This window comes from Bombus affinis, chromosome 14 (genome assembly GCF_024516045.1).
Source record: "Bombus affinis isolate iyBomAffi1 chromosome 14, iyBomAffi1.2, whole genome shotgun sequence".
NCBI lineage: Eukaryota > Metazoa > Arthropoda > Insecta > Hymenoptera > Apidae > Bombus > Bombus affinis.
This window is the reverse complement of record NC_066357.1, coordinates 3,984,534-4,009,824: the sequence shown is the minus strand read 5'-3', so window position 1 is coordinate 4,009,824 and position 25,291 is coordinate 3,984,534. Positions and strand designations below refer to the sequence as shown.

At 40.1% G+C, this 25,291-nt stretch overlaps 1 protein-coding gene across 10 annotated transcripts in view; it reads right to left on the bottom strand.

Annotated features, from left to right (window-relative positions):
• The window catches only part of LOC126924456 (max dimerization protein 1-like), a 228,053-nt gene that overhangs the window by 90,408 nt on the left and 112,354 nt on the right, over positions 1-25,291 (bottom strand). For 8 of the 10 annotated variants that reach the window (XM_050738979.1, XM_050738974.1, XM_050738975.1 and 5 more), the window contains exons 5-6: positions 19,290-19,404; positions 1,519-1,837 (exon numbers count right to left, since the gene is read on the bottom strand). In XM_050738979.1, the coding sequence (XP_050594936.1) occupies positions 1,519-1,837; positions 19,290-19,404 (434 nt within the window). The remainder of the gene's footprint in view (positions 1-1,518; positions 1,838-19,289; positions 19,405-25,291) is intronic. The other 2 variants (XM_050738983.1, XM_050738984.1) reach the window with 1 other exon arrangement.

The window sequence follows — 25,291 nt, the reverse complement described above, 5'->3', positions numbered from 1 at the left end:
TCAATATGGCTCCTGAGAGGCCCGATCGTTACTCGTTACTAAAAGTGATAGTTACACTGCGGATTTTTATGCATTAATGTGAAATTTAAAAGTGAGAAATTACGCGCAATGCACGTAACATGGAATGATATGTACAGTGCTGTGGATAATTATAGACTCAAACACACTTTTTGCGTTATTTCTTCGATATTTCCAAGGGACCACCGGTCATGTTAAGAGAAATTGTTTTAGCAAAAGTAAAATTGAGCGCTGTAGGATATCAGATGTTACACGGCGAATCATTGGCTCGACGAAAAGTCAAACTTTCAGCAAGACAATGCTTCTACTCGTACAGCGGCCGCTATAAAAAAGTGGCTCCAAGATTTCGGAATAGAATTATTACCGTGGCCAGCGTTGAGTCCTGATCCGAATCCCATCGAGAACCTGTGAAGAATTTTAGTAAGAAAAGTTTACGATCAGGTGAAACCACGTGTAAAAATGATCTTGGAACTTAGGAAAAGAATAAAATCCTCGTGGGCGGATATTCAAAACGAAACTCCAAATGAGTTTAGCGGATAGCGTAGCTAACAGATTAATAGAAGCAATCAGAGATAAAGGAGAATTCATTAAATATTTAATGAAAACGTAACAAAATTAACGTTGGCTTTATATTTCCTCACAGCGAAAAACACAATTTTAAGAGGAAATTTAATCTTTTCCAGACTTCGAAAGAAGAAGATTTTTGTTTGTTGCATCTTCAGTTCCGTCGCATATTATAATATGAAATTATGTAAACGAGTTTGCCAATTTTTGTTTTAATATCATGAAAAATTTAAAAATAGGATTCAGTCTATAATTATTCAAGGCACTGCAGTGATGGATAAAAGGAAGTTTAAAATTGACGCATTATCAAGTCTAGTAACTTTCGTACTAAAAGTTCTTCACCATGTTGGTCATTTGTTCCGTACTATACAAATATTATATTTATTACGGTAATTTTAAGTAATCTTTCATTCATTCCACTTCCATCTCAGTTTAAATTTCGCCTTGTCTAGAAAAACTAGGGTAACATGTAGCGATAAAAACTACTGGATCATATTTATGTGAAACTTGCGAAGAAACTCGAAAGTGTATTCAAGAATTTCGAGGGATTTTCAAAAACGCGAAAACATGAGAAGAACCACACACACTGGAACGATCCAGTGTGCAGGCGACGTCGGTAAAGATAAGGTTGCAAATGGAAGATTAAATATAAATCCATTTCGTGGAAATCAAATTTTATAAAAATTTCCTCCTCCGCTGTAAAATATCCAAAGTATAGCGCTCTCTATAATATTTTGAAAAACAATCTTCCACCGAGTTTCCACCTTTTTAACTTCTGTTTTTAGACATACGAATTTGCATAAAAATCCACAGTCTAATAACGACAATAACAATTTTAGTCGACAGCCGAATGAAAATGATGGGATCCTCCTAGCGTGAAACATCGATTGATCATTTGAAACAGTAAGTGATAGCATGCGATAGAGGTAAAGCAACACTTACCGGACTCCGAGACAGAGGGGCTGCCTGCAGAGTTCCTGGAGCTGGCCGTGGAGCTGGTCGACGAAGCTGTGCCGAGAGAACACTCGGAAACGCTGCGCCGTTTGGAGAGAAGAGCCGCGGCCGCGGCAGCTCCAGGACCGCAAGAGGAACCGGTTGGAGCGCTTGAGCTTAGCCCATGGAGGCCGTGGAGGCCGTGCAACACGTGCAGGCCTGTCTGGTTTGTCAGCTGCTCTAGCCGTCGCCTGAGGAACCTCTGCTCGCGAGACAGCTGTTCCTTGTGCACGGCGTGCTTGCGTTCACGCTCCTCCAGGCTCTGTAACCCAACGTTCATCCCCATTATGCATCATGCAACCTCGATTCAATCCCTTTAGGTTATATCATCGGGGCGTATATCCCTAATATAGATATATTCGTTGATTATGATATTCGGTCGATATTAAGATGTTCAGGCAGTTGAATTGTCAGAAATTGTCAGTGGATGCTGTATTTAAAAATTAGTATCTAGATTTTTTGGAATTTTAATCTGGCGATCCTCGAACGAGATTTGTGCCTTAATTTGGATTTTTGGATTTAGTTGGATAAGAGACTTTAGATATTTAAAGTATTTAACGTAGAATTGAGAGGAGAAATCTCGCGAATATCAGTGAATATTCTTTTATATCTTTTCCTTTTTCTTTTTTCTTCACATTTAAGAGAACTTTTAAAAGGCGAGAAAACACGATTCGGTTGAAAATGACTATAAAACGCAAGAGATACTATACGAAACTGAATCTAGAATTAATTTCGAAATCCACTATTATTTTTTATTCCATTTTATTCTACGATCATTCTATACTTGTTCCAGCAATGTCAGTATTCTCATTAGAAAATGTATTTTGAAGTAAATTATGTTTCACCGCGTTTCCATCCCAATACTCTGTTCCTCCTTAACGTAATTCTAAGGCAAATAGAAACAAAATAGCCCAAAGGACGTAATATCATCCCCTGAAACTCTAATGTATTTCGATAAAACTTCCATAAGTCAACTAACCATAAAACCCTAATAGAACGAACAGCTTCCAATAAAATCAATTTGCCACGTGGTTTTTCAAAGAGAGAGAAAAAGAGAGAAAATATCATAGACGTTTTAATCTTTCGAACGTTCGTCCCCTGATTTATCATGCTCCTGTAAAATATTCCGCTACAGATAATCCCGTTGGACGTTAGCCCGGGATCGGAGTATTTTTTTAATGCGTTTACGGGATACTGCGCGCAAAAGGATTTCAACGTTAACCGCGTTTCTGTCCATGGCGGGACTCGCGGCAATTGGCTTCTGCTTTTGTTCCATCTTCATTTCGAAGATTAATTCTGGTGAGCGGATACGAAACTGCTGAAAAATCGCGGAATTAATGGGTTGGAGAGGGGGATTGGAACACAGTTCGCTAAGCTCGCGAGGATTACAATAAAGCCGCAGCTAATTCGAGGGCTCTGACATGAGATTTAGATAATTTAAACTTCTTATTGGGAATGTTCGTTTCGTGTTAATGAACCGGGCATGGGATATTATTTTGCCTGGTCAAGGAATTGTTCAAAGAATTTCACGTTCTATTAATAACGAAGGGAACGTCCAAATGAACGACATTCTGTTAATTAAATCGGCAAACAAGAGCTCGGTTTCGATTCGTTGATCAGAAAATTTGTCGCACGAGTGGGAAATATATTTCTGGTGTTTGTGACATCTGAGAAATCCGAAACGAATGCTTGTTCTTGAACTTATATATCTCAGTTCTACTTTCATTTTAACCGGCAGAAATTAGCTTCAGTTAAGAAATATTTTAACGCTACATTACAGATAGACAACCGCGAGTATTTTCTTCCCAAACTTAAAGAATTCCTTGAGTATTAAAAGACACGATCGCTCGTTATCTAAAGCCTATCATTTATCATTTATCATTTAATTCATAATACGATGCGATATGATGCAAAAGAACGCAGCAGGATTGAAAAATTTTTATCGAAATAAAAATTATGAAATTCTGTTATTTCCAAAGAAATATATCGAATAATCAAGTGAAATACGCCGTAGTAATAGAAATTTTCAGAATTGTTAATCCTTTCAAAGAAATATCCTTATTATAAAATATTTAATAGTAGAAGGACACGGCTCTTAGGATACGAGAGCTCGCTTTTTGCGCGATAAAGGTAGAGGGAATAATTCCCAGCAATCGACTGCAACGAGCTTCAAGGTTCGTTGTCTGGGCTATATTAAAACACGATTTACACTCGCGGTCCAATTACGATCAAGATCCGGTCAACTACCACTCAGCACTTCTCGAACGCGCAGAAACACATGGACGTTCCATGGTCACGTTCCAACAATTTCGATAGCGTTTAGATAAATTTATCGCCGTTGACCGCGATACTAAAGCTACGATACCGAAATACGCGATAACGATTACAGAAAATACAATTAGGCTTAAACGAAAAATTTCGTCGAGTTGCCACGGTTAACCATAATGCCAGGTAAATACTCGGCAACGAGTATGATCGGCCAAAGTACTAAAAAGATTAAGCGGTTCGAACGATGACAAAGAATAAAATGACAAGATCCGGAGAGGTTTGTACAAAAGCCCACGAGACAAAGGTTTTTCGAGTTGGACGAGACAAGGGAAGAACACCGGTGTATCAATACTTAATTTAACTTTATAATTAGGTAGACCGTCGGTTCGTTGAAGAACATCCGAAGCAATCGCTTTCGAACGAACAACAGTCGTTGGATTCCCATCGCAATAGGGGTTCGTCGCTACTGTTGAAGGAAAAGAAGCAACTTCCTGGCTGACCCAACGCGATTCTCTTTGACTTAAATGAAAAATGTTTCCTGCCTCGGCGATGCTCCTTTTAAGCGACTTCGATACTATCGGATCTCTCCATCGAGCACGGAAAATTAAACGAATGACGCGAAATAATACTACAGTTTCCCTTTGATCAAACACGAGGAATTTCAAACTCGTTACCGAAGAAAATATAATCACGTTGTGGGATTATTAATCCGTTAATTCGTCACAGAGATTACCAACCTTTCAAACGTGTAATTTTTCTTTGTTCCTAGAAACCTATCCTCCTTTGAACGCATTATTACAATTATACATTTAACGTTAAGATCAAGATTAGAGCCTAACAGAAATAAATTAATCCGCTGTTTAAATTTCTAATTCCATGTTGAGAAGAGTTCAGTAGGAAAGTACATTCTTTGTCAGCGATTTTTTAAATCCAACAATTTATAATCCCGTGGAAGCTAGCATTTCTAACACCGATAATTGTCACTACTAATGATACGATACAAACGATAACTGTTGCTACTAACTACAATAGTAAACTGTTACTTTCGGATCGAGTGTCATTTTCTCCATACCATCTGGAAATAAAAACGAATGTTGCTGAACCATTAATCTAGCTTTTAGAATTACCTCGACATCTGAGAATCCGATTTTTCTGTTTCCATTGGAAGGTACAGCAAACTTCAATTTCATCGAAAACATCATACGCAATTTTGCTTGAGAACTGTCTTGTACGAACGAGAACGTATTACTATCTTTTCTATTACACGGAAAAAGGATGCCAGACGGATTGTCGATATTGCTAAAGAACTATTACATAAGATCGAGCAGAACGATAACAACAACCAGCGTAAAAGCGTCATCGCGGAAGAACTAGTCGGGCTAGATTCAATTAAAGAAGACACGAGATATATATCTCGTGTTCGAGAAGAGACTGCTGCGAGTAATTAAGGCGACGTATCACGCGATCCGAAATTAACAGTTGGTTATTGATTTGTGCCCTTTTTCCCTGCTCTTTTTATACGTTCAAGATCAGATCGATCGAATATTCATCGAGTTTCATCTATTCGTGTCATCTTACGATTGTTATCCCCTCTCTGCGATCTTTCCTTTTTTCTTTTTTTTTTTTTCATTGTATCGTCTTTATTAATTTATAACAGCTAGAAACGGAAAAATATTAATTTATGACATTTGAAACTATTTTCTAATATTGCTCGTTTCGTTTAGCATTTATATTCGTAATATGTTTCGCATAGATATAATTGAAAAGTTTAATAAATGTCGATAGACATCAGACTGGAACGCGGTTGTGAATTTCGAGAATGCGCTTGTGAATGCGGCTGCGAAATGAAAATGTAGAATGTTTGATCGTGACAATGCGCGCACAGGTAAATGTGAAAATAATTGCGAATTGTGTGAAGGCGAATGTGAAAACAATTGCAAATCGCGTGAATGTCACTGTGAAAATAATTACGAATTGTGTGAGTGTAGACGCGAGAAGAACAGCAAATTGTGTGAATGTACAGGCGAAAACAATTGCAAATTGTGTGAATGTAAACGTGAAAATAATTACGAATTCCCTTAACAAACATTGTACAACTCTCTTGACCAAACTCTCAAATTTGACCAATGTAATCACGACGGTGTTGTGCTATGTTATAGTGCTAATCACAGTTCAGAATATTTTATATAGCATACCGACTCCGTACTGCACAAATATCGTATGTCGACTTTTAGCGTTTCCAAGAGAAACAGTTTCAAAAATTCGATGATACTTTATAATTAAATAACCACTTTTATTTATTCTTTATCAACGATATTATAAAATTGACGATGCAAATTATGCGTCCTTTGTAGGAATACAAAATGACAAAGCTTGTTCTCTCTTTGGCCCCAGAAAATATTTGCATGAACGCTAAATGCGCCGATACGGAAATATTCTTTTTGACGAATTTATTACGAAATAGCATAGAGATGCATAGAGATACGCCATAAAGAGACAGTCGAGAAATATTTGTTGCATGTAGGAAGTAAAATTTCATAGAAGGTAGACGTACGATATTTGTGCAGTAAGCCATCGGCGTACGATAATACGAAGATGAAAATTTTGTACGACAAGCGTTCGAATACTTCCACGAGTCGGTGTATTTTCTAAAAGTCACAAACTTCGTTATTCAACAAATGATATCGAATTCTCACATCCACCCATTTATCCATTAAGATTCACCTCCCAGTGTTTACGCAACGCTCGCAGATAGAAAACTGTGGTCACTCGCGAGGAAGAGGCCATCCGCTTCCGGTGTAAAAGGCGCAACGATCGGTGAACGCGATTGGACGGCTTCCCGTTGCATCAGCGACGCAGCAAGAAGCATCGATGTGCGTCGCTGTTTTCTTTTTTTTTTCCCCTCCATCTCACCCCATCTTCTTTTTTTTTTCTTTTTGTCCGGTAATCGAGTCGAACGCGTTCAATTCGTTCGAAATACAATTAACGCGGACGACGACGACGCGACGTGTGAACGTCGAATACGTACGTATATTTGCGCTGGCAATCCGATTAACCGTTTCAAGGTGGGGACTTTTACGGGGCTTAAATCGATTCTACGTCGAAACTCCCGGAATTTCTCTCGTTTTTCTCTTCTTCCTTCTTCCCCTTTCTTTATCAGTGCTGAAATCTCTCTTTTAACGTCTTTACGTTGTTACTTTGTATTTCAAAATTTCCTCTTTCTAGAAAAATTCGAGGGGAATTCGTAATAGAAATACTGCGAATTTCTCGAACTATTTTACTATCGCTAGAGCGTCTTTTGTTCGATACATTTTTCGATTTCTCTCGCAACGACTCTTTTCCATGTGCCCTTCTTTTTTATTTCTAAAGTTACTTCCTTTCGTCTTTGCACCGATCACAGTGTTGAAATTTCCTTTTTACACTTCGTCAGCTACGTACGTACGATCGTTCTCTCGTGATGTTTTCCTCGATCGACGTCAAACTCACGGTGCTGCAAACGCAGTGTCGCGGCGTATCGAGTCTGCAGGTTCCATGCGTCTAATTATTCCGAGAATTTTTGACGATTAAGAACAAAGTACACCGATTCGCTTTAGCGGAGACTTTCCTTCTGTTGCGGTACATCTTGCGGACTAAATTCGGTTGCGATGATTGTTGAGCTACTGGCTGGAACCGAACAGCCAATCGGGACTTGACAGAGGATAAACGAGCAGCTGTTACGATCACAGCGGCTTACAATTACATATGGAATTACGGATATTGGTTTCTCGACTTAAATAAAACGTGTCTTACTTCGCCACTCTTCTCCATTCTCCTTCGCCTCTGAAATTCCTTCCTCGGAAACCTAGGGATTTCTAGTTCGTAGAATTCACCTCGGAATACTCTCTGTCTTGATAGGATTGCTTGCCAGCACGTAGAAATTCTTCTAAGTCGCAATTTAATCACGGTAGAGTGTACCTCGGCAAGGTACTGCCGAAGGGAAGCCGGTAAGGTGATAGATTATCTCCCACCACTGATCCGGAATGGACACTGTCCACGAAAGTAGTTGGAATCGAAAGGGAACCACCAGAAACGTTCACGGTAGTCGAGTAGTCGTCGGAAACGATTTTGGGTAAAGTGACCACTAGCAACCACCGAGTGACCACAGTGAACGCTGTCCACGATGAGCAATCGAGCAAGGGTTGCTAGAGCAAAGTAGCTTCGAGCACCCTTCGTCCGTGCGAATCGAAAACTATCCAGGAAAAATATTTATTTACTCATCTTGTAGCATCTGTTTGTTAGCGATTATATATACTCGCAGTAGTTAGAGTCGATTATTTTTTCTATATAAATTAGAGTGGCTACGAGAAGCACATGGACATAGCCTACTTTTTCAACAAAGATTTTTACCGAGATTCTGTACATTTCATTTTCGTGGTATGAAACTTTGGTAGCAATACAACGTAAATCCTTTCGCTGTTGAATATTTATTCTGCCGACAAGGTGTTCGAAAATGGATGAATTTTCCAACTGATTGATTATACCGTGTGGGACTATGCTACGTGGGATCCGTAAATTTACGACTTCAGCATGACGGATACGCATCTCACAGAACGTATTATGATGGTTAGAGCAGTGACAGGATTCATACCTATTTAGATTTAATTAATCGGTATATAGACACTACGATAGATGCAAGGGCGAGCCACATACTTGTAGCCACTGTGTACTTCATACGTTCTTTATTTCCCAACACGTTCGGTTTTATCTTTCAAGGTGATTTTTGCCAGATCTTTGTCAAAATGATCGCTGAAGCGTAACCTTTAAAACGACATATATTTGCAAGCGTTAAAAAATGCCTACGCTGCACACAAGGGGAGAAAATGGAACGAGCGTACATACGTATTATAGTGGTACGATTCTTTTGAGATTCGAGAGAAATCGATGAAGATTTGAGAACCGACCAGAGAGAAGAGTGCATTATCTGCTATTTACTAGGACGGTACGTACGAAATGTCGAACCTGAAAATGACCTCCGAGGTTCGACTACAAGAGGCCAATACCGTTCGTTAAAGTTTGTCACCGGTATATCCTCGCAAACAGTTAAAAATGAGTTTGGCCAATTTCAGGAATTCGATGCTTTCAATATCAACATCCCCACAAAATTAAACCATTTCGCTCGTCCACCTACTCTTAGTCGAAACTCGGCCTTCCCATTTTCCCAAGAAAATCCGCAACAACCCGGCGAAACAAAAGAAACAAAGGCCGGAAGAAATCGAAAGAGAAGCGAAAGAAGAAGGTAGCATGTAAATAAGCGCGAGGCAAGAGGAAAACGGCGCTGCACAGAGCGTGCGCGATCGAAGAGGTGAACTGAAAGAGAGAGAGAGAGAAAGATAAGGAAAAAAGAGAGAAAAAGGGAGAGAGAGGAATTGAAGGAGTCGTCTGCGATTTATGACACCCTTCCAGAACACTACACGTTGCTCGACTCCCCTGTAATCACTTCTTCTCTGTTCGAAAGAGAAGAGAGGAACGCCTGGGAACAAGAGAGCCCCGGGAAAAAGCTAAGACGCGAGTCGACAGGGTGCAGGAGATACAAAGATAAGCAATTGGCGCGAGCCGTGGAATGGCAGGGAATAATGGCGAGGGTGGCGATTAGAAAGCGGGACAAAATTGTCTGCGACTTACCGAGGACCAACGGGACAAAGGAAGCGTCCGGTCGGTCGCGTCGCTGATGAGAAAAAATGCTGGATAAGGGGGCGGAACAAAAGATACCGTTGGATACTGTGTTGCGACGTTGAAATTGTAGAGTTAATGCGTACGCTCGCAGGGGATAGTTTGGAAATTGGTGCGCGTCCGTTGCCCCGTTCCCTTTCATTTTGCTGCTGGTTTCTTGGGGATTAGGGTAACTTGTAAAGTTTCGAGAGCTCCAGTCTGATAAAGATTCCTTGGGTGACCGATTATGTCTCGAAAATTAACCGAGAGGTAATTACACCGGTTAAGAAAGTTTCTGTCGCGGTGGACATTTTGTATGTATGTATGTATTATGTATTTTTGTACATCTACAGCTTTTACACGATGCTTAAATTTAAATTTACCTTACAATATTTAAATCTAATTTGACAGTACATGATACGACGTATAGTAGAGGACGAGTTTGAGCTTTAGCAGGGATTTAGGGTGTACGATGTTTGATCGAACTATTCGTTAAATATTTAAATCGTTCGATCAAGCGATTCGTCAAACGTTTGATCGTTGTAATTGTTCGATCGAACGATTTAAATATTTACAAAACGATGTATAAAAATCAGTCGAAAGCATCAGTTACCATTTTGATTACGCGGATAATTTGTTCTCGAGTGAATGAGCGTGGAAGAACGCGCGAGACGGTGGATAGAAAGCGGCGCGATTAGAGTTTCTCGGCACGAAACGGTGGAAGCCTCGCTTTTAAGCCGGCTTCCGCGCATTTTACGACAGTAGCCAGGGCTCGACCGCTTCGAAACCAACCTTATCTACGTTGTAAACTCATATCAAGCCGAAGGAAGAAGCACAGGACAGTACACACACGCGCGTATCGAACGATGTCTCTTATCTGCAATCCTGGTGACCTCACCCTTTCGATCCTTTTATAGCTGGCTTTTCTCAGGCCACAGAATATCTTTCGGTAAGGATATTTCAAGCCAATTTTGTATTCTTTTTGATATGTAGATTATCGTGCGAAAGTGTTTAGATGCTCGTTCATTTTTCGCAGAATTTGGTTTCATCATGGAATTACATATAGATAGACAAAGGAAGATCTAAAAATTCTCTTACCAAGTTACTGTTGATGCGATGGTTCTAACGTTGGAATATGTGCGGCCTGCATGCTAAATTGATTAAAACAAACAACCGATTTTATACACTTTAAATACTACAACGTTGATCTATTAACCTCGAAGATCAAGGAATTTCTTTTTCCCTTTAGGATTGAATCTCCTTCAAAATGGGAACAGTTGACCCGTTTTTCGATCCGAAAGAACCGTTCAAGAACTCCCAAAAATCATACAAACGCGTTGAAACCTGCCACAAGTCACAGAAAACGATTCAACGAACAAATTCTGAAGAGATGAAGTACCAAATCGTTCCAAGACTAATTCCAAAATAGAAGAAATTAATCGCCTATTTTTTGATCCAAAGAAAGCCTCGAGAAGTTTCGAAAAATTATCCGAATACTTCAAAATGTCTGGCGACTCGCGGGAAGCTCGCGGACCCAAACAAAACAGATTCCGAGGAAACAAACTTCCCAAAACCTCCGCGAATGCTTTTAGAAAATCAGGGTTGGGAGATTAAAGTAATGCAGAGATAGCAGAGGCAGCAAATGTTGCGCGACGGCAAATCGAATCGACGTCGTGTCGAGCGAGAATCCGTAAAACGGGCCTGGAAAAGAAAGGGACACGTGGGTTTTTCCTTTTCGGCCGCTTCCGCCACGAAGGAAAGTGAAATGGATCGCGTCGAGGCGTGCGTCTGCTCGATTTAAAGAAGTAATTTGCTTCGGTGAAATCAGCTCGCACCGACTCGTTGGACTTTCCTGCGACGAGCGAACATAAATTCTTCCTACGGCTCAACCGTATCCCCGAGCCGTTGCTATATATTTTCTCTCTTTCTCGTTTTCTCTCTGCCTCCTTCTTCGTTCGGGGGATATTTAATGTCCGGGAACGGACGCTGCCGCTTAGCGACAATTGTGTTTAATTGTCAGGAAAAAAGCATCTCTGCTTGTGCTCTCTTTTTCCTTCTGCTGGCCTCGCGTTTGTCGAGTCCCGGGCCTGTGTCAAAGGTTAGATAATTCGAATGGTCGAAGGGAATCGGTGGGAGAAGAGAGGAGACGAGGGAGACATCAGGACGTTCCTTAATTTTCCAACGACAAATTGGATCTTGTCGAAGTGTGAGTTCGCTCGAGGAACGTGTGTTTCGTCTGATTAGGTGGCTCGTTTTTTGGCTTCCTGCGAACAGATCGATGGATGCTCCGGGAGTTCGATTTTTCATTACCTGGACGAACGTGGCGACGTTTTGTAAAAGGAATTTTATGTTTGGAAAGAGGCGAAGGTTCTTGAGTATCTCGTTCGATAAGATCGAATAACCCTTCGCAGTGCGTAAGTATAAAACTGCGGATTCTCCTTCAATCGGCTGTATTCTTTCAGGTGAAACATCTGTTAAATTCAATTAAATTTTACGCCTGAATTTCTGCGAGTTTTCAATCCGTATTTTCACGATTTTCACAGAAATCGGCGTTCAATGACTCGCGGCGCTGCCGTATTTAATTTAAAACCAGTAAAAGAGTGTTTTATAACTAGCTGCGCGTTCGCGATTTCGTCCGCACAGTATTTTAATTTATGTTTATTACTCTCTGTTTGAACACCCTTCAGGAGTTAAATTTCGAAAAACGCCCAAACACCTGTTCGCTTATTTTTAATGAGAAATTCGTACACCGAATTTCACATGCTCGACTTTAGCAAGTCGTGGTATATGTATCATTTTTACTTTTTCAGGTTTTTTATTCCCAACAATTCTTTTCTATCCTACGCCTACATCTCAAAAGGAGTATACTGCCAAAATTTCACGTTTCTAAGTACGGTGGCTTGTGCTAGGAGTTGACGGACAAATCAGTCACCCTTGCATCATATAACTCGTATTATATAACTTATAGAAAACTTATAAATATATAGACTACTATGCAAATTTCTATGTAAATTTAGATTTTTGAGAATACGATTAAAAAAATAGAATTGCGGTAGAAAATTATTCTATCCGTCAAGTATTACAGAAAGCGCTATGATACGTTATATCTATCTCTATATTACACACAGAGTTTTATGCAAATTTAGATTTTCGAGAATACGATTAAAAAAGTACAGCTTGGACGGAAGATTATTCTTCACCCTTCGAGTATTATAAAAAGCGTCGTGATACTTTAAGCGCTTTGCATACTCTGTACCTTTTCCCGTATCATGAACAATCTGTACAGTTTTATACCTTCGAAATTCCTGTAAACGCACAAAAGCCCGCGATCTACCGATAGGAATCCTTCGACTTTTGAATTCAGAAGAATTTTCTACGCAATCGCATAATCTGACAGTTCCTGTGCAAAAAGAAAAACTCCACGGTCCGTCAACAACGCTAATATATTCGCTCCAAATCGATGAAGATTTTTCGAATTAATGGGCTGCGGCTGAACGAAGCCGGGGCGCGCGTAACGCGTAGAAACGGAATATTCATTACTTGATGCATCCACGGTCGCTCGTTTCTGGGTTGTGCAGCTCGCTGCAATATGCATGTGCGTGTCCACGTTGGTCAGCCTGCAGTGTAGGCAGGGACAGAGGATGCACATGACGCACACGTGCGATAGCACAATCAGTTTTAAACAATGCCATGGCCGAGAGAAACATGCTTTCGATATGGGAACCGCGATAGTCCCTCGAACGATCCAGAGAGTTTATCTTTCAATTAGCAAGTCGAGGTGACGATCGAGTGACTCAAATATTAGAAACTTTGCGTTAGTGCCGGGTATGTGGAACGTTTAGGCATGTGTCATGGGTTTTAGTGTTATTCAAATACATGTTGTTCATTCATGATGGGAAACTATGCTGAATTGGGCAAATTTTATCGAAATTGTAGATTATCTGAAATAAGAAATGAAGATAACGCTTTCAGCCAATTAATCGTTTCGACTACTTTATCATTTTTACTTTAGAAAAAACAAACGTGGTAAAAGAAAGTAACTTATTTTTTGGAAAAGTTGCCAACAATAAGAAAAAACTTCGATGTTCAATGTTTCAATTGGATCAATCATTCGATCTTAGGAAATAGAAGGAAAACGAGATTATCTGGAAAAATATGTAGCCTATGTCTAACCATTGCATATCCAACGCTAGTGACGCATATGACGCGATCAAGGTAAGGCTTCTATCACAAATATCGCGGTTTTGTTTTCCTGTGTTTCAACAGCAACGCACCGTGCGTATTGGCAGAAACATCGCGCTTAAAAGGCAGACATTTCTGATAAAGGAAAGATGTGTAATTTCAGGGGAGAGATAATATCTTTAACCTAATGCATCGATTTTAAACATCAGGTATTTAAGCATTAACAGAATTAGCGTAGAAAGTCAGCTAAAAACGACAATAGCAGGCCAATGACTCCCATGGAAGTATCATGACGATTCTGGTTGGTGCGAAAGCGTTTCCTGCAATTATCTCAAGACACTAATACGGTGAAACGCGTATCCGTATGGTGGTTGAATAATGTAGATAAAATGCTGGCACACAGGCATTATGCGATAGTGCGTGCGTATTCTTCGATCGAATAACGCCAGTTTATATTCCACGTAGTGTTGCATCCTGCCTTGACGCAAGGTGGAACCTACGTATATGTCCCACTGGCCAATAAAGCCTGATACGACGTACGCTCGCGGCGTGCCACGCGGAATACGAATCACGGCATGCAGCTGCCACGTTAAATTTCACTGTTTATTATGTCACCGAGCCATCGCGATACCCTGACGGATTACCCTCCGGTTTTCCAATGATTTTGATCCGATTTCTAGCCGAATTTTATACATATGGTAAACCGAGGATAGGTTGAAAAAAAGATTCTACATTAATATCGTAATAATAAAATAAAAATTCCATGCGTATCGAATATCTTTTATATTGATCGATAACTTAGTTTATTTTTCGTTTCACACTGTCTTAGATGATAATCTGAAGTTACTAAAGAATCCCATAAAAGAGCTCCTAAGCGTTTCGAAGTAACCTTCAAAAAATTAGAAATAAAATATCGGATAATTTATAACGTTGTCTTTTGCGTACCAAACGTCGCAGCAATCTACAAATTGTCTGAGACAATTTGTGCATTTGAAAACTACGCGTTCGAGCCGCCTACGCGATGCAAAGTAGATAAGGAGAATTGGACAGTCAATGATCAGACGCGTCTCGATATTCTCTTTATTCGAAGCTGTTTTAAGCGGCAATTGTTTAGAGAAATATAAACGTTTAAAATATGTAATTTTACGATATTTCAGATACTAATTTACAAGCATTCTAACATAATATAAGAACCAATATTAGGCTGTGGTAGTGAAATAAAAATGAAAAAACACCTCTTGGATGCGAATTCTTCCTTGTTAAAGATTAACTTCCGATCCTATGAACGTGAAAAATACGTTAAACAAAATCTATTCGTTTAGTCTATAAGCATGTATTGTCAATTTCCTAAAAAAGTGATGCAACCAAGGAAGATAAATTTTCTAATAAATCAGCGTGACGTAGGAAATTATTAACTATTCGATATTTGAGGTAACATTATCTAACGATTATTCGACTAATTATCTTTCAAATTATAATTGTTTCAAAGTATACGGCTTCCTATCGTTCGTAGAGTTGAAGCAGCGTTTCAAGAACGGCTGAGTCGTTGTCACCTCTATTACAGAGGCTCGCGATATTATTCGTGAAACGGAAGCCAACCATTGTCGTGTTCCTTAACGCAATCGCAGTCCCACTTTTCTTCTTCCGCGAGCTTCGGTGCGTTGCACCGGTGCATCGTACCCGATGCAGCTGTATCGTGCTGGTTACGCGTCACAAGGAATATTTATCATCTTATTATTCCATTTCGCACAGTACTCTACAAACGTAAAACACAGAAACATGCAAACGCACGCAGAGAGGGAAAAATAATACAACTCTAATTATTTAAACAAAACAAAAAAAAGGGGGGAAAACTAAGAATTGGAAAGTATGGGAAACAAATAAAAAATAAATTCTCTTCACAGAGAATGAAAACAGGAAATAAAAAATAAAGAAACATTGAATCGAGACGCGAGAATGGAGATCTTTTTTCGCGATGGAATATTGCCCTAAATAAAAGAGAGCGGAAGTGACACGGGAAGGAAGATAAGAGGAGAAAGATAAATAGTTGGAAGATGAAAGAGGGTGAAAGGTGAGGATACGGTGGATGCGATAGGGCGAGGTTTAATCTTTCTTAGCGAAGAAAATAATAAAGAAGAACAGGAAGAGGGCGAGAGGGGGTCGGTTAGAGACAAAGGCGGAAGGGGAAAAATATTCGCGGGAGAAGGATGAAATGGAAACAGGTGGTACGCTGCAGGATTTTTCCAATTATTTAATAAAAAGTGCAGAGTTTGTGCCGTTTTGAATATCCTAGAACCTGGATCTTTAACTATTCGCTGTATTCCCATACAGATCTGAAAGCGCGATCAGACATATTCAGTCTGAAGACAGTCTCGTCTAAAGTCTTACTTTCGTTCATTCTACTTCACAATACAAATTTTTCCCAGAAACATATTTAACTCGATCTCGAATCTCTCAATTTTCGGTTTACCTAAGCCTGCCAATAAGAAACAGTTCCTCATACAACTACAATTCACCGATTCTCCTTGCTATTATTTCTCCTTCGCATAATAGAACTTGGAATTCGAATCAGTAGATTCAATCGATACGAGTTCAACCAGTCGGACACTAACCGAACTGCCGTGTCCATGCACGTAGTGGTCTTTGCCTTCGCGTAATGCAACTTCACATCCAAATAAATGCAAATTCACTCGGCAACGATACATTTAACCAAAGCATAAATGGAATTGCAACGTAAACGCTAATAACGCATCGATCGAAGCAACGAGAAAATCCAACAGAAAACAGATGCGAACAGACGCAACGACAACTTTCGCGGGTCGAGAGGAGCCAAAAGAGAAACCAAGACATTCCCCTTGAGATCTACGAGGAAGGTTGGCTAAGGTGTCGCGGCGAGGAGAGAGTGGCGACGGACAATGGATGCGTAGTTAGTAAATTACAGGCTGGCCTGCACAATGGCGTGCAGCGTGGCGTGCGTGCGTGCATCGCCTATGACTATGCACGCGTGTTTGTCTATGTTCCCTAGTCTCCCGTCTGCCCGCGCAACCGCTGTCGCTCCGTTTCTCTCTGCAGGCCACGGTTTACACAGAGAACAGCGTGCAACGGCGCGTATCCACCGTTCGCCCATGCATACAGAGTCCGCGTGGGAGATTCTCGGTATACATCAATCCGAGCCGCTGCAGGTACCTGTACATTACGCGGCCGTGCATTAGATATCCGCGCCAAGATTTCACTCTGTCCTCCATTCCTATTGCGCTCGCTTGTCTGTTCGCGTCGATCCACGTCCCCGGATCTCCTTCATCTAGAACGATCCACGGTAATGCGTACGACTTGTCCGTTTCTTCTTTGTGCTTTTCCGCAAATATTCCACCCACGTGGAACCTTTGTTTCGAGTGGAATATTTGCGTTAACGTTGACCTGGCTTAATTAGCTGGCTGAGTAATATCACAGAATTAACCTGCAGTACGATCCTCAAATATTTATTTTAATTATTTCGATCTTGATCTCGTTTCAATAAACGGGAAACGTTTGTAATGTTTTAACGATGTTCAATATGAAATTTGTAATTATAGGAATTATACGTATCAACTGGAATTTTTGCACATTTTCTTCGTATTTGAAATATTCTTTCGGGCAATGTGTCGAGAATGAGCGGAAGAATACGGTAGCATTGAACAAATTCCTATAACCTCGAGAATATAGAAAATCGTTCAAAATATAGTAAAATATGTTCATTTGATATATTTCTTTAGTTCATCCTTGGTTTTACCTTATCTTCGGTTGACTTATAGCTATAATTTGTCTCGGTGATATGAGACACTTTGTATATTTTAAAATTAATATCAGTAGAACGCGTGTCCCTGATGTATCGAATAGACTCTTGAATTGTACGAAGCAGTTCCTATCAACTTTCTTACGCAAAGTACAGGAAATATCTTGCTTCAATAAAATATATCAATTATTAAAACACCACTGTCTCCAGTCCCACGATCAACGATTGTAGCTTCCCATGCTATCGATTACGTCTCACGACAGACCTGCACGTTCACCAACCAAAAGAGCCTTCCCTGCTGGTTGGTATAAACCTGACATATCACGAAACCCGGATCGCGTAGACATTAAAATCCGACCTATCGAAAGCTGCAACAAACCTATAGGTACCTACATATATACATATAGCGTTCAAACGGCGAGATTTACTAATTAGCGATCTAAGGCCAGTTGCTCGTTAACGCTGCGATTTACCGTGGACCCAGCAACGAAGGAAAGAGACAAAACCAAGTCATATCAAATAAAGAAGAAGGAGAATCTGCGAGTCAAACTCCAAGAACGAAGAATAAAAAGGAGAAAATAAGGAGGAAAAAGATGGATCGTGGAGCAAGATAAGAGTAGAGGAAAAAACGAAGAGTGTCGAGGGCAGGGAACGAAGGAAAGGGAAGGAATTGAAGAGCGAAGTTGGAAAGAGCAAAGAAATCAAACGTGAAAACTAAAGTGAAAGGAAGGAAGGAGGATCTAAGAGCAGAAAAAAGTCGAAGGAACGAACAAAAATTGAAGTGGCAAACTGCAAAAAGCGAAGAAACCAAAGACAAAGAGTAAAATCGTAGAAACGAGGAATTGAAGAGACGAAAGAGAGGAAACGAAGAACAGGCCGGTTCCTAACGATGGAAAAACACCGAGCACCTAAGGGTAAGGCAAAAGGGGCGCATCTCGTTCGTATTTCGTAGAGACTAGACGACCGGTGTAATACTTTATTTGTCCGCCCCTGGACTTCTTTCATTCTATCTCTCCTCTTTATCGACCGTGCTCGACCGCGATTCTTTTCACACTCGGCCATCTTTTCCGCCATCTTTCTTGCTAATTACCCGACCCCCTTTCCACCCAGAAATCTCTCCTCCCTTCCCATCCCCCCATCCCCACTTTCTTGTCTTCCCTCCTTTCTTTTTACTTCGCTTTTTCCTCTTTCTTTTTGACTGGTGTGTAGGCGAAGATGCATAGATACAGCGGAGAAGCAGCTTGATGTTTTCCGTAAGTGCTTCTTGCTCGTTGATTCTCGCGAACCGCGGCTTCTTCGCGGAACACCGCATGAAATATTCAAACCACCCGTACCCCGCCTCTCGCACAGTTTTATGGGCAATTTTGGTGTATTTGTTTGCACGAACTTGCTTCGCGGAGATTAGGTAGAGGCGGAAGATCGTCGGCAAGAATAATGCGTTTCATTGACGAGGACTTGGCGGTCGAGCGGAAAAGCGTCGTGCGATGCGGAGAGATTCGAATGACTTTAATGTTCAACGAGCATGATCAACGGTTATCGAGACATTTTCTGATTTGGAAGTTGAGGGAATTGAGCTTTTTGGGCGGAAACGACGCGAGAATGTGTTCTTTTAAGAACTCGATCTGATCTGCTGCGATTTGGTAGAATGTACGGGTTGTAAAATGTGTGCAATAATCGATTTAAGAGCATAAATCGTAGAATGTTTGAAACTATTGATTTAAAGGTAGTAAATCGTAAAATGTGTAAATAAAATGAACCTCCGTTTTTGACGGTACGAATTACGATAATAAATTCGCAATGTTACCTTGATAAAACGCTTGGCCTTGGTCAAGAGACCCAACGTGGTGTGTCTTGAGGTTTCAGGACCCAATGGAACCAACACCTTCAACTTTTCGAGGCAATTTCTGAGGTGCGCCCTCCTGCAACAAAAATCCAATTAAACATTTAATATACCGTGTGCAACGTTTTCTCTGATTTTTACTTATAAAAAATAACATTCTTAAATTTTCATATCTTGTACAGGATTTACGTAAATTTCATTTCTGCGAAACTATTATAGAAAATATAATTTTAATACGATCCTAATATAACAATCTGTAATCTCGAGCCACGCTATACGTTTGATGGTCGAATTATAGCGAACACTTAATCTTAATTAGAGATCTTAATATCCAGACTTTATTAATTTGCTTATTATAGTAATTTTCTTTCAATCCTTAAAATTCCCCGTGCTTTAAACCATCCAGAGAAGCAGCGAGTATAGATGAGAAGAATTTAATTCTATTACACATAAATAATATATATTTTATAAGAAGATTATAGTCCATTAATAATCAGTTAATACGTCCGTAATAATTTTTCACATTTATCACACAGCACAAAGTGAAATTTGTTACAGCTTTCCAATAAATGTAACGAGTGTACGTCTTTATACTACTTATGGCTGATGGTATATACCCTAATCTCCTACCATTGTTCCTCTGAGTCTCGCTTCTATTTCATTCGGATTGTATATACCTTGTAATGTGAAATACTGAATAATACAGAATTTGTTAGCATTTTCCAATAAATGTAACGAGTGTACACCTTTATTTTATCTTATGGCTAATAGTATATATCCTAATTTTCTACCACTGTTCCTCTAATGATGTCCCCCTCCTATTTCATTCGCATTGTATGTGCCTTATAATATAAAATACCAAATAAAACAGAATTTTCTAGCGTTTTCTAATAAATATAGCAAATAAATGCTCTGATACTTACGTCTAGAGTACAAGTCTCTACGAAAGTTCATACAATTCGAGAAAATGATCTTCTAAATCTCATAAAGGACACTCTGCCATTTCGTATATTTTTGCATATTATGTGCTATCTTTATATCTCTGAGTCTTCGAATTTCCCATAAATGCATAAAAATCCATAGCCTATTTATGGATTCACGATCCACGATTCACCATGACGGAGTACATTATAGATAACATTGGAATCAGTTAGATGAACTAATTAGCAATATATATCTGCCACGTAAATAAATAGATGCAACTGCGCCACCAATTACACGGTACCGTTAAACCCACCCTCGCGGAATCAACCAGCCAACCCATCTTACGTTATCTCTCGAAACTCCGACAGTAAAGCTATGGTAGTCTGACCAACGCGGAGCAATTTCACGCGGCCTCGATTCGTCTTGTCCGGAGGTTTTCGAATTACCCACGGGCCACGGGAAAACCGCGGGGTGGCATTCGTTTTTCGCGTCACGTAGACCGGCCAGCGACGAATGGAGCGGAATCCAGCCGGCAAACAGACGGCGAAATTGAACGGGGGAATCCCCATGGCGCGTCCCCACGGCACGCCGACCTCGTGCAGAGAGTCGCTCGCCGCGAAAGTGTCCGGAAGAAACCGATAAGATCCCGATTATCGCGGCCATCATGGCCCATTAGCCAAACGAATCGCGCGATAAACATACAGCCGGAATACCAAAGCTGGCAATTATTTCCATTCGGCCCGAGAATGGCTTGCACCGAGCCAGGTGAAAAAGGGCTGATCCTTTCCTTCTTTTTTCCACTCTTGCAGAGATCTCGTACGGCGAAAAGATATCGGTCGGCTGATTCGATTATCGGCGCAGTTTGAATTCTTTCCCTGCAAGGGTTTAAGGTTCCAAGCGTTTTATTTTGAGATTAAATTTTGCTGCGTCCTTTTGGGCATTTTCGACGCAACGCAACGTTTTTCAACGCTTTTCGAAAAGCGTGTCACGTTTTAGGAAAATACGAAGGAATTGCCATCGACGCGCGTGATTTCTCTTCGCGATTTTACGTTGGACGTTTTCTTATTCGTAGGAACAAGAGCGAGATTGCGATATACAAATTCGAGAATCGTAGCGGGGTTAAGATGAATTTGCTTGAATTTGTAAGTGGAAATTTTGCATTTGCAATTTTCTTATCTCGTATCTTAGTGCCGCTGTTCTCGCTTTGTATTCACGTTTTTATCTCTTCGAGTGTTTTCCCTTTTCCAAATTAATTGATTCATAGAAAACGTTGGAATACGCGAGAGGTAATAAAATTAAAAAAACTATGAAATCCAAATACTTAAAAATCAACGTTAATATATAAAAATACGCTGTCAGCCAGAAGATACTGCCCTCAAGTTCCGCGGAAAGGAACTACGAAGATGTATTGAACGGTCGGAGACGCGAAGATTTATTTCGAGCGTCCGACAATAATAAGTTGGAGGCGCGTCACGTGTGGCAAACACGCGCCATTACAGCCATTTAATTATAAGTTTATGCCCGGTTTATTGTTCCGCCGTGGAAAATGGAGACGCCGCCGACGTCGGGGTTCTCAGGACAGCGACGTTGTTCGCCATCGGGCGACGAAACGGGCCAGGCAAAGACGTCTGGAGACGCGCACAACCGCGTTTGCACGTACGTTTTACGAGAAACAATAAGCTGGCTCCGGCTTAATGACGTCATCAAACGGTATTATGTCTCGCGGGCCGCGGAGTGGACGGTTTCCGGGCTTGGATGGATGCATTCTGGACGCGAAACGCGTTATGCACGGCCATTTAGGAGAAGGGCTTCTGCGTTTAAGCGACGACAACGCGCCAACGAAAGCTAGTTTCGCCACCAGTTCCGGAATCTGGTTCAACGTTCTTGCGTTTTAGTAATGGCAGTATTGTGATTTACGTAGAATTATTATGGTTGTAATATGATGCTCCTTTCGTTTTGTTTGAAATAAAGTTTGCTGTTTTCTTTTTTTTTTTTTTTTTAAATCTTTGATAATTAAAACTGGTGCGTTGAAGAGTACGAGATGGAGACTTGTAATTTAAATATAATCATTGTGAATGAAATTTCTTGTTTCGTTTTAAGTAGAGTTTCGCATTTTTTGGAATTTGAGATATTTACAGCGGACGTTGAAACGGAGTATTGTAATTTATGTGTAATTATAGTAATTTACAAATTAGATTACTCTTCTGGGACATTTATCATCTCGCTGAAAGGATATTTTCTAAAGCTAAAGTTCATCTTATATTAAGCCTTCTTTAGAAATATTAACCGTCACATCAAAGTTGTGAGAATGCAATTTTTATTCTCCTGATAAAGTCACGAGACACAAAATCTTTCCTACTCTCATTAACAAACTTGCACAAAGTATGTTCCCTTGTGAACCTTTCCAACAGGAATTATCTTCTAGTTACATCTTATTTTGCAATTTGGTGAAACTTTACTTAAATTATCGAACGAAGACGAACTCGAAGCGAGCAAAAATTTTTCATCGAATAGCCGGCCGAGCTCGCAATCATCGCCTTACTCGATTCTCCGATAGACCATAAATTCATTTCGTCGGAATTTTCCGTTCTCGGAAAACGGTCGAAATGCTTGATTAAATTTTTTTATTCCCAGACGAAGACACTGTCCGTCGAAGGTATTGCGAGTTTCGGACGCGTCAACCGGTTATCGATCCAGCCATAAGATATTCAATTTCCAGAGATGTGGCCATCGGATTTTCTCAGACGAACATTGACCAAACCGCTTTTGCACCGATCAATAGTTTCCATGATGCGCTTTCTGATTTTTCCTTAAATCCTTTTAAATAATTTAAATAATTAACGTGGATGATAAATAAATTTCTAAATATACCAAACATAGTAACGATGTATAAAGTAACGAAAAGTTTAAAAAAAAATATTAAGCAATTTAGTGCATCATTTTCGGTATGTCAAATATCGTAACGATGTACGTCGTAATACGATTTATCGAGAAAATAATCGAAGCAAAAGAGCTAAGGGAAATCGGACAATCAATGGTCAGACACGCTTCGGTAGAAGTTATATTTCCTATTTGAAATTGCGTCGTAAAACAATTGCTTAGAGCGATATGAACTTGTAAAATATTTAGCTTTACAACGTTTTAGACATTAATTTGCAAGTATTTTAAAATGATATAAAAAACCAATCAAAGTAATAATAGTAACAATTTAATGAATATCGTATCAGCCTGATTCCAAAGCAATTCTTTTCCTCGGAAATCTCATCGAAACGAAGACAAAGAAGCGCGATCAAAAGCTCGCCAATAAACAGCGCACAGTAATTACAATTAATTGCAATTAGTTTTACAGCTCGGCCAGCCATAGTCACCGGAGGCCACTAAATCACACGGTAACAACGGCCGAAATTAATTATGTACAAGCATCGAGTCGTATCGCGTAAACTCGCGACAAGCATTCGATTCCAGGCACTCGATTATCCGACACGACAGTGGTTCTTTCGTTCGTAAAAATCGAGTTAGAACCATTAAACTTTCCCTGGGAAAGTGAGGTAAAAGCTATCGTACATTGCCTGTATGATAACGATCCTATGATTCAACGACATTAGTCAAATATAAAAAAAGCTACCGTCGAGAAAAAGAAGGCGTGGAAATTGTAACTGAGCGAATTCTTATTCATTTTGCTCGAGAAGGAAAATAAAAAATTTAATTTGCTCATGTTCCGTAACAAAAAGATAAAACAGACGTTGACCTTGTGATCCAGGCATACTTTCAGAAATTCTAAAGGCTTCAAGAGGAATTTAATTAAACTGAAAATTAATTTACTCTTACGTAAAACTAAACCAAGGATTTTTTTTTTATTCTACCATCTTTTCACTGCAGAATAATTATCTTTGCCAAGCTTACCTAAATTAAGCATTAAAAAACAAAAGATACTTAAATTCTTTAATGCCGAGTATTTGAAAATAATGGGATTGTTTATCCGAAGAAAAATCCTTTTGCTGTAATGGAAAGTTGCTTAAATTACAACGAATGGAAAATTAGCGATCGCGTAAAAATAGTGACATACAGAGAGAGAGGGGGGGAGGAGAGAAAGAGCGACCGAGAGAGAGAGAGAGAGAGAGAGAGAGAGAAACGAACTTGGACGTGGATGTGCATCAGAGGCGAAAGTGTAAGCGGCTTAAAGGCGCAGCAGCCGGCTTGAAAACCGAACGCTCCGGCGCGGCGTCCCGTAATCCTCCTCTAACTAGGTCCACGCGCTGTTGCCATGAGAAGGAACGTGTAATCGGTTCGTTTGAATTATTAAAAGAGGCCGGCCGCCCTTATACGCGGCCCGTTCGCCAGAATTCACCCCCGTTCGCTGTTTTTCCTCGCTTTTCCCAGCCTTTATTTTTACCTGTTCCTCTCATCGAGAGCGTCACGCTCCAACAACTCGTGTACGCGCGCGAATACCCGCTCGATTACCTCTAAACTGTTCGTCACCGTATATTGAAAGTGATCGTTCGGTCTAATATCGTGGCCGTATCACGAAACTTCAGACAGGAAAGGAATCGATAGTTTTTAGTCGGTTGTAGGTAATTTCAAATACGCCGAAGAATGTTTAAGGTAGCTTCAGGATCAATCAAAGTTTTATGATCGATGGCATAAAGATAGTCTAAAAGTCATATCGGGATATGCAAAGTCGTTCGAGGATAATTGAAGAACCGTATGGTAGTATTCGAACTGGCGTTAGAAGGTCTTGCAAACTCATATCCATGATTCTGACAAGAACGATATAGTCAGCTGCATCGAACGCCAAGTTTTCTGAAGATTCTTCGAAAGTTACTTCAAGACTACCATAACTTATGAAACAATCCGATAGTTAACCAACTATCTACACGTATGCAAGTTTCGTCAAGATACAAAACCGTCTTATTATTAGATTGTCTTGAATATTTCCTCACTGTCATCGACACACACCGATATCCATAAACATTTAGACAGAAACGTTCTTCGATTTCGAAAATATCCAACAAAGATAACCAACAAAATCTCTCGTCTCGCGA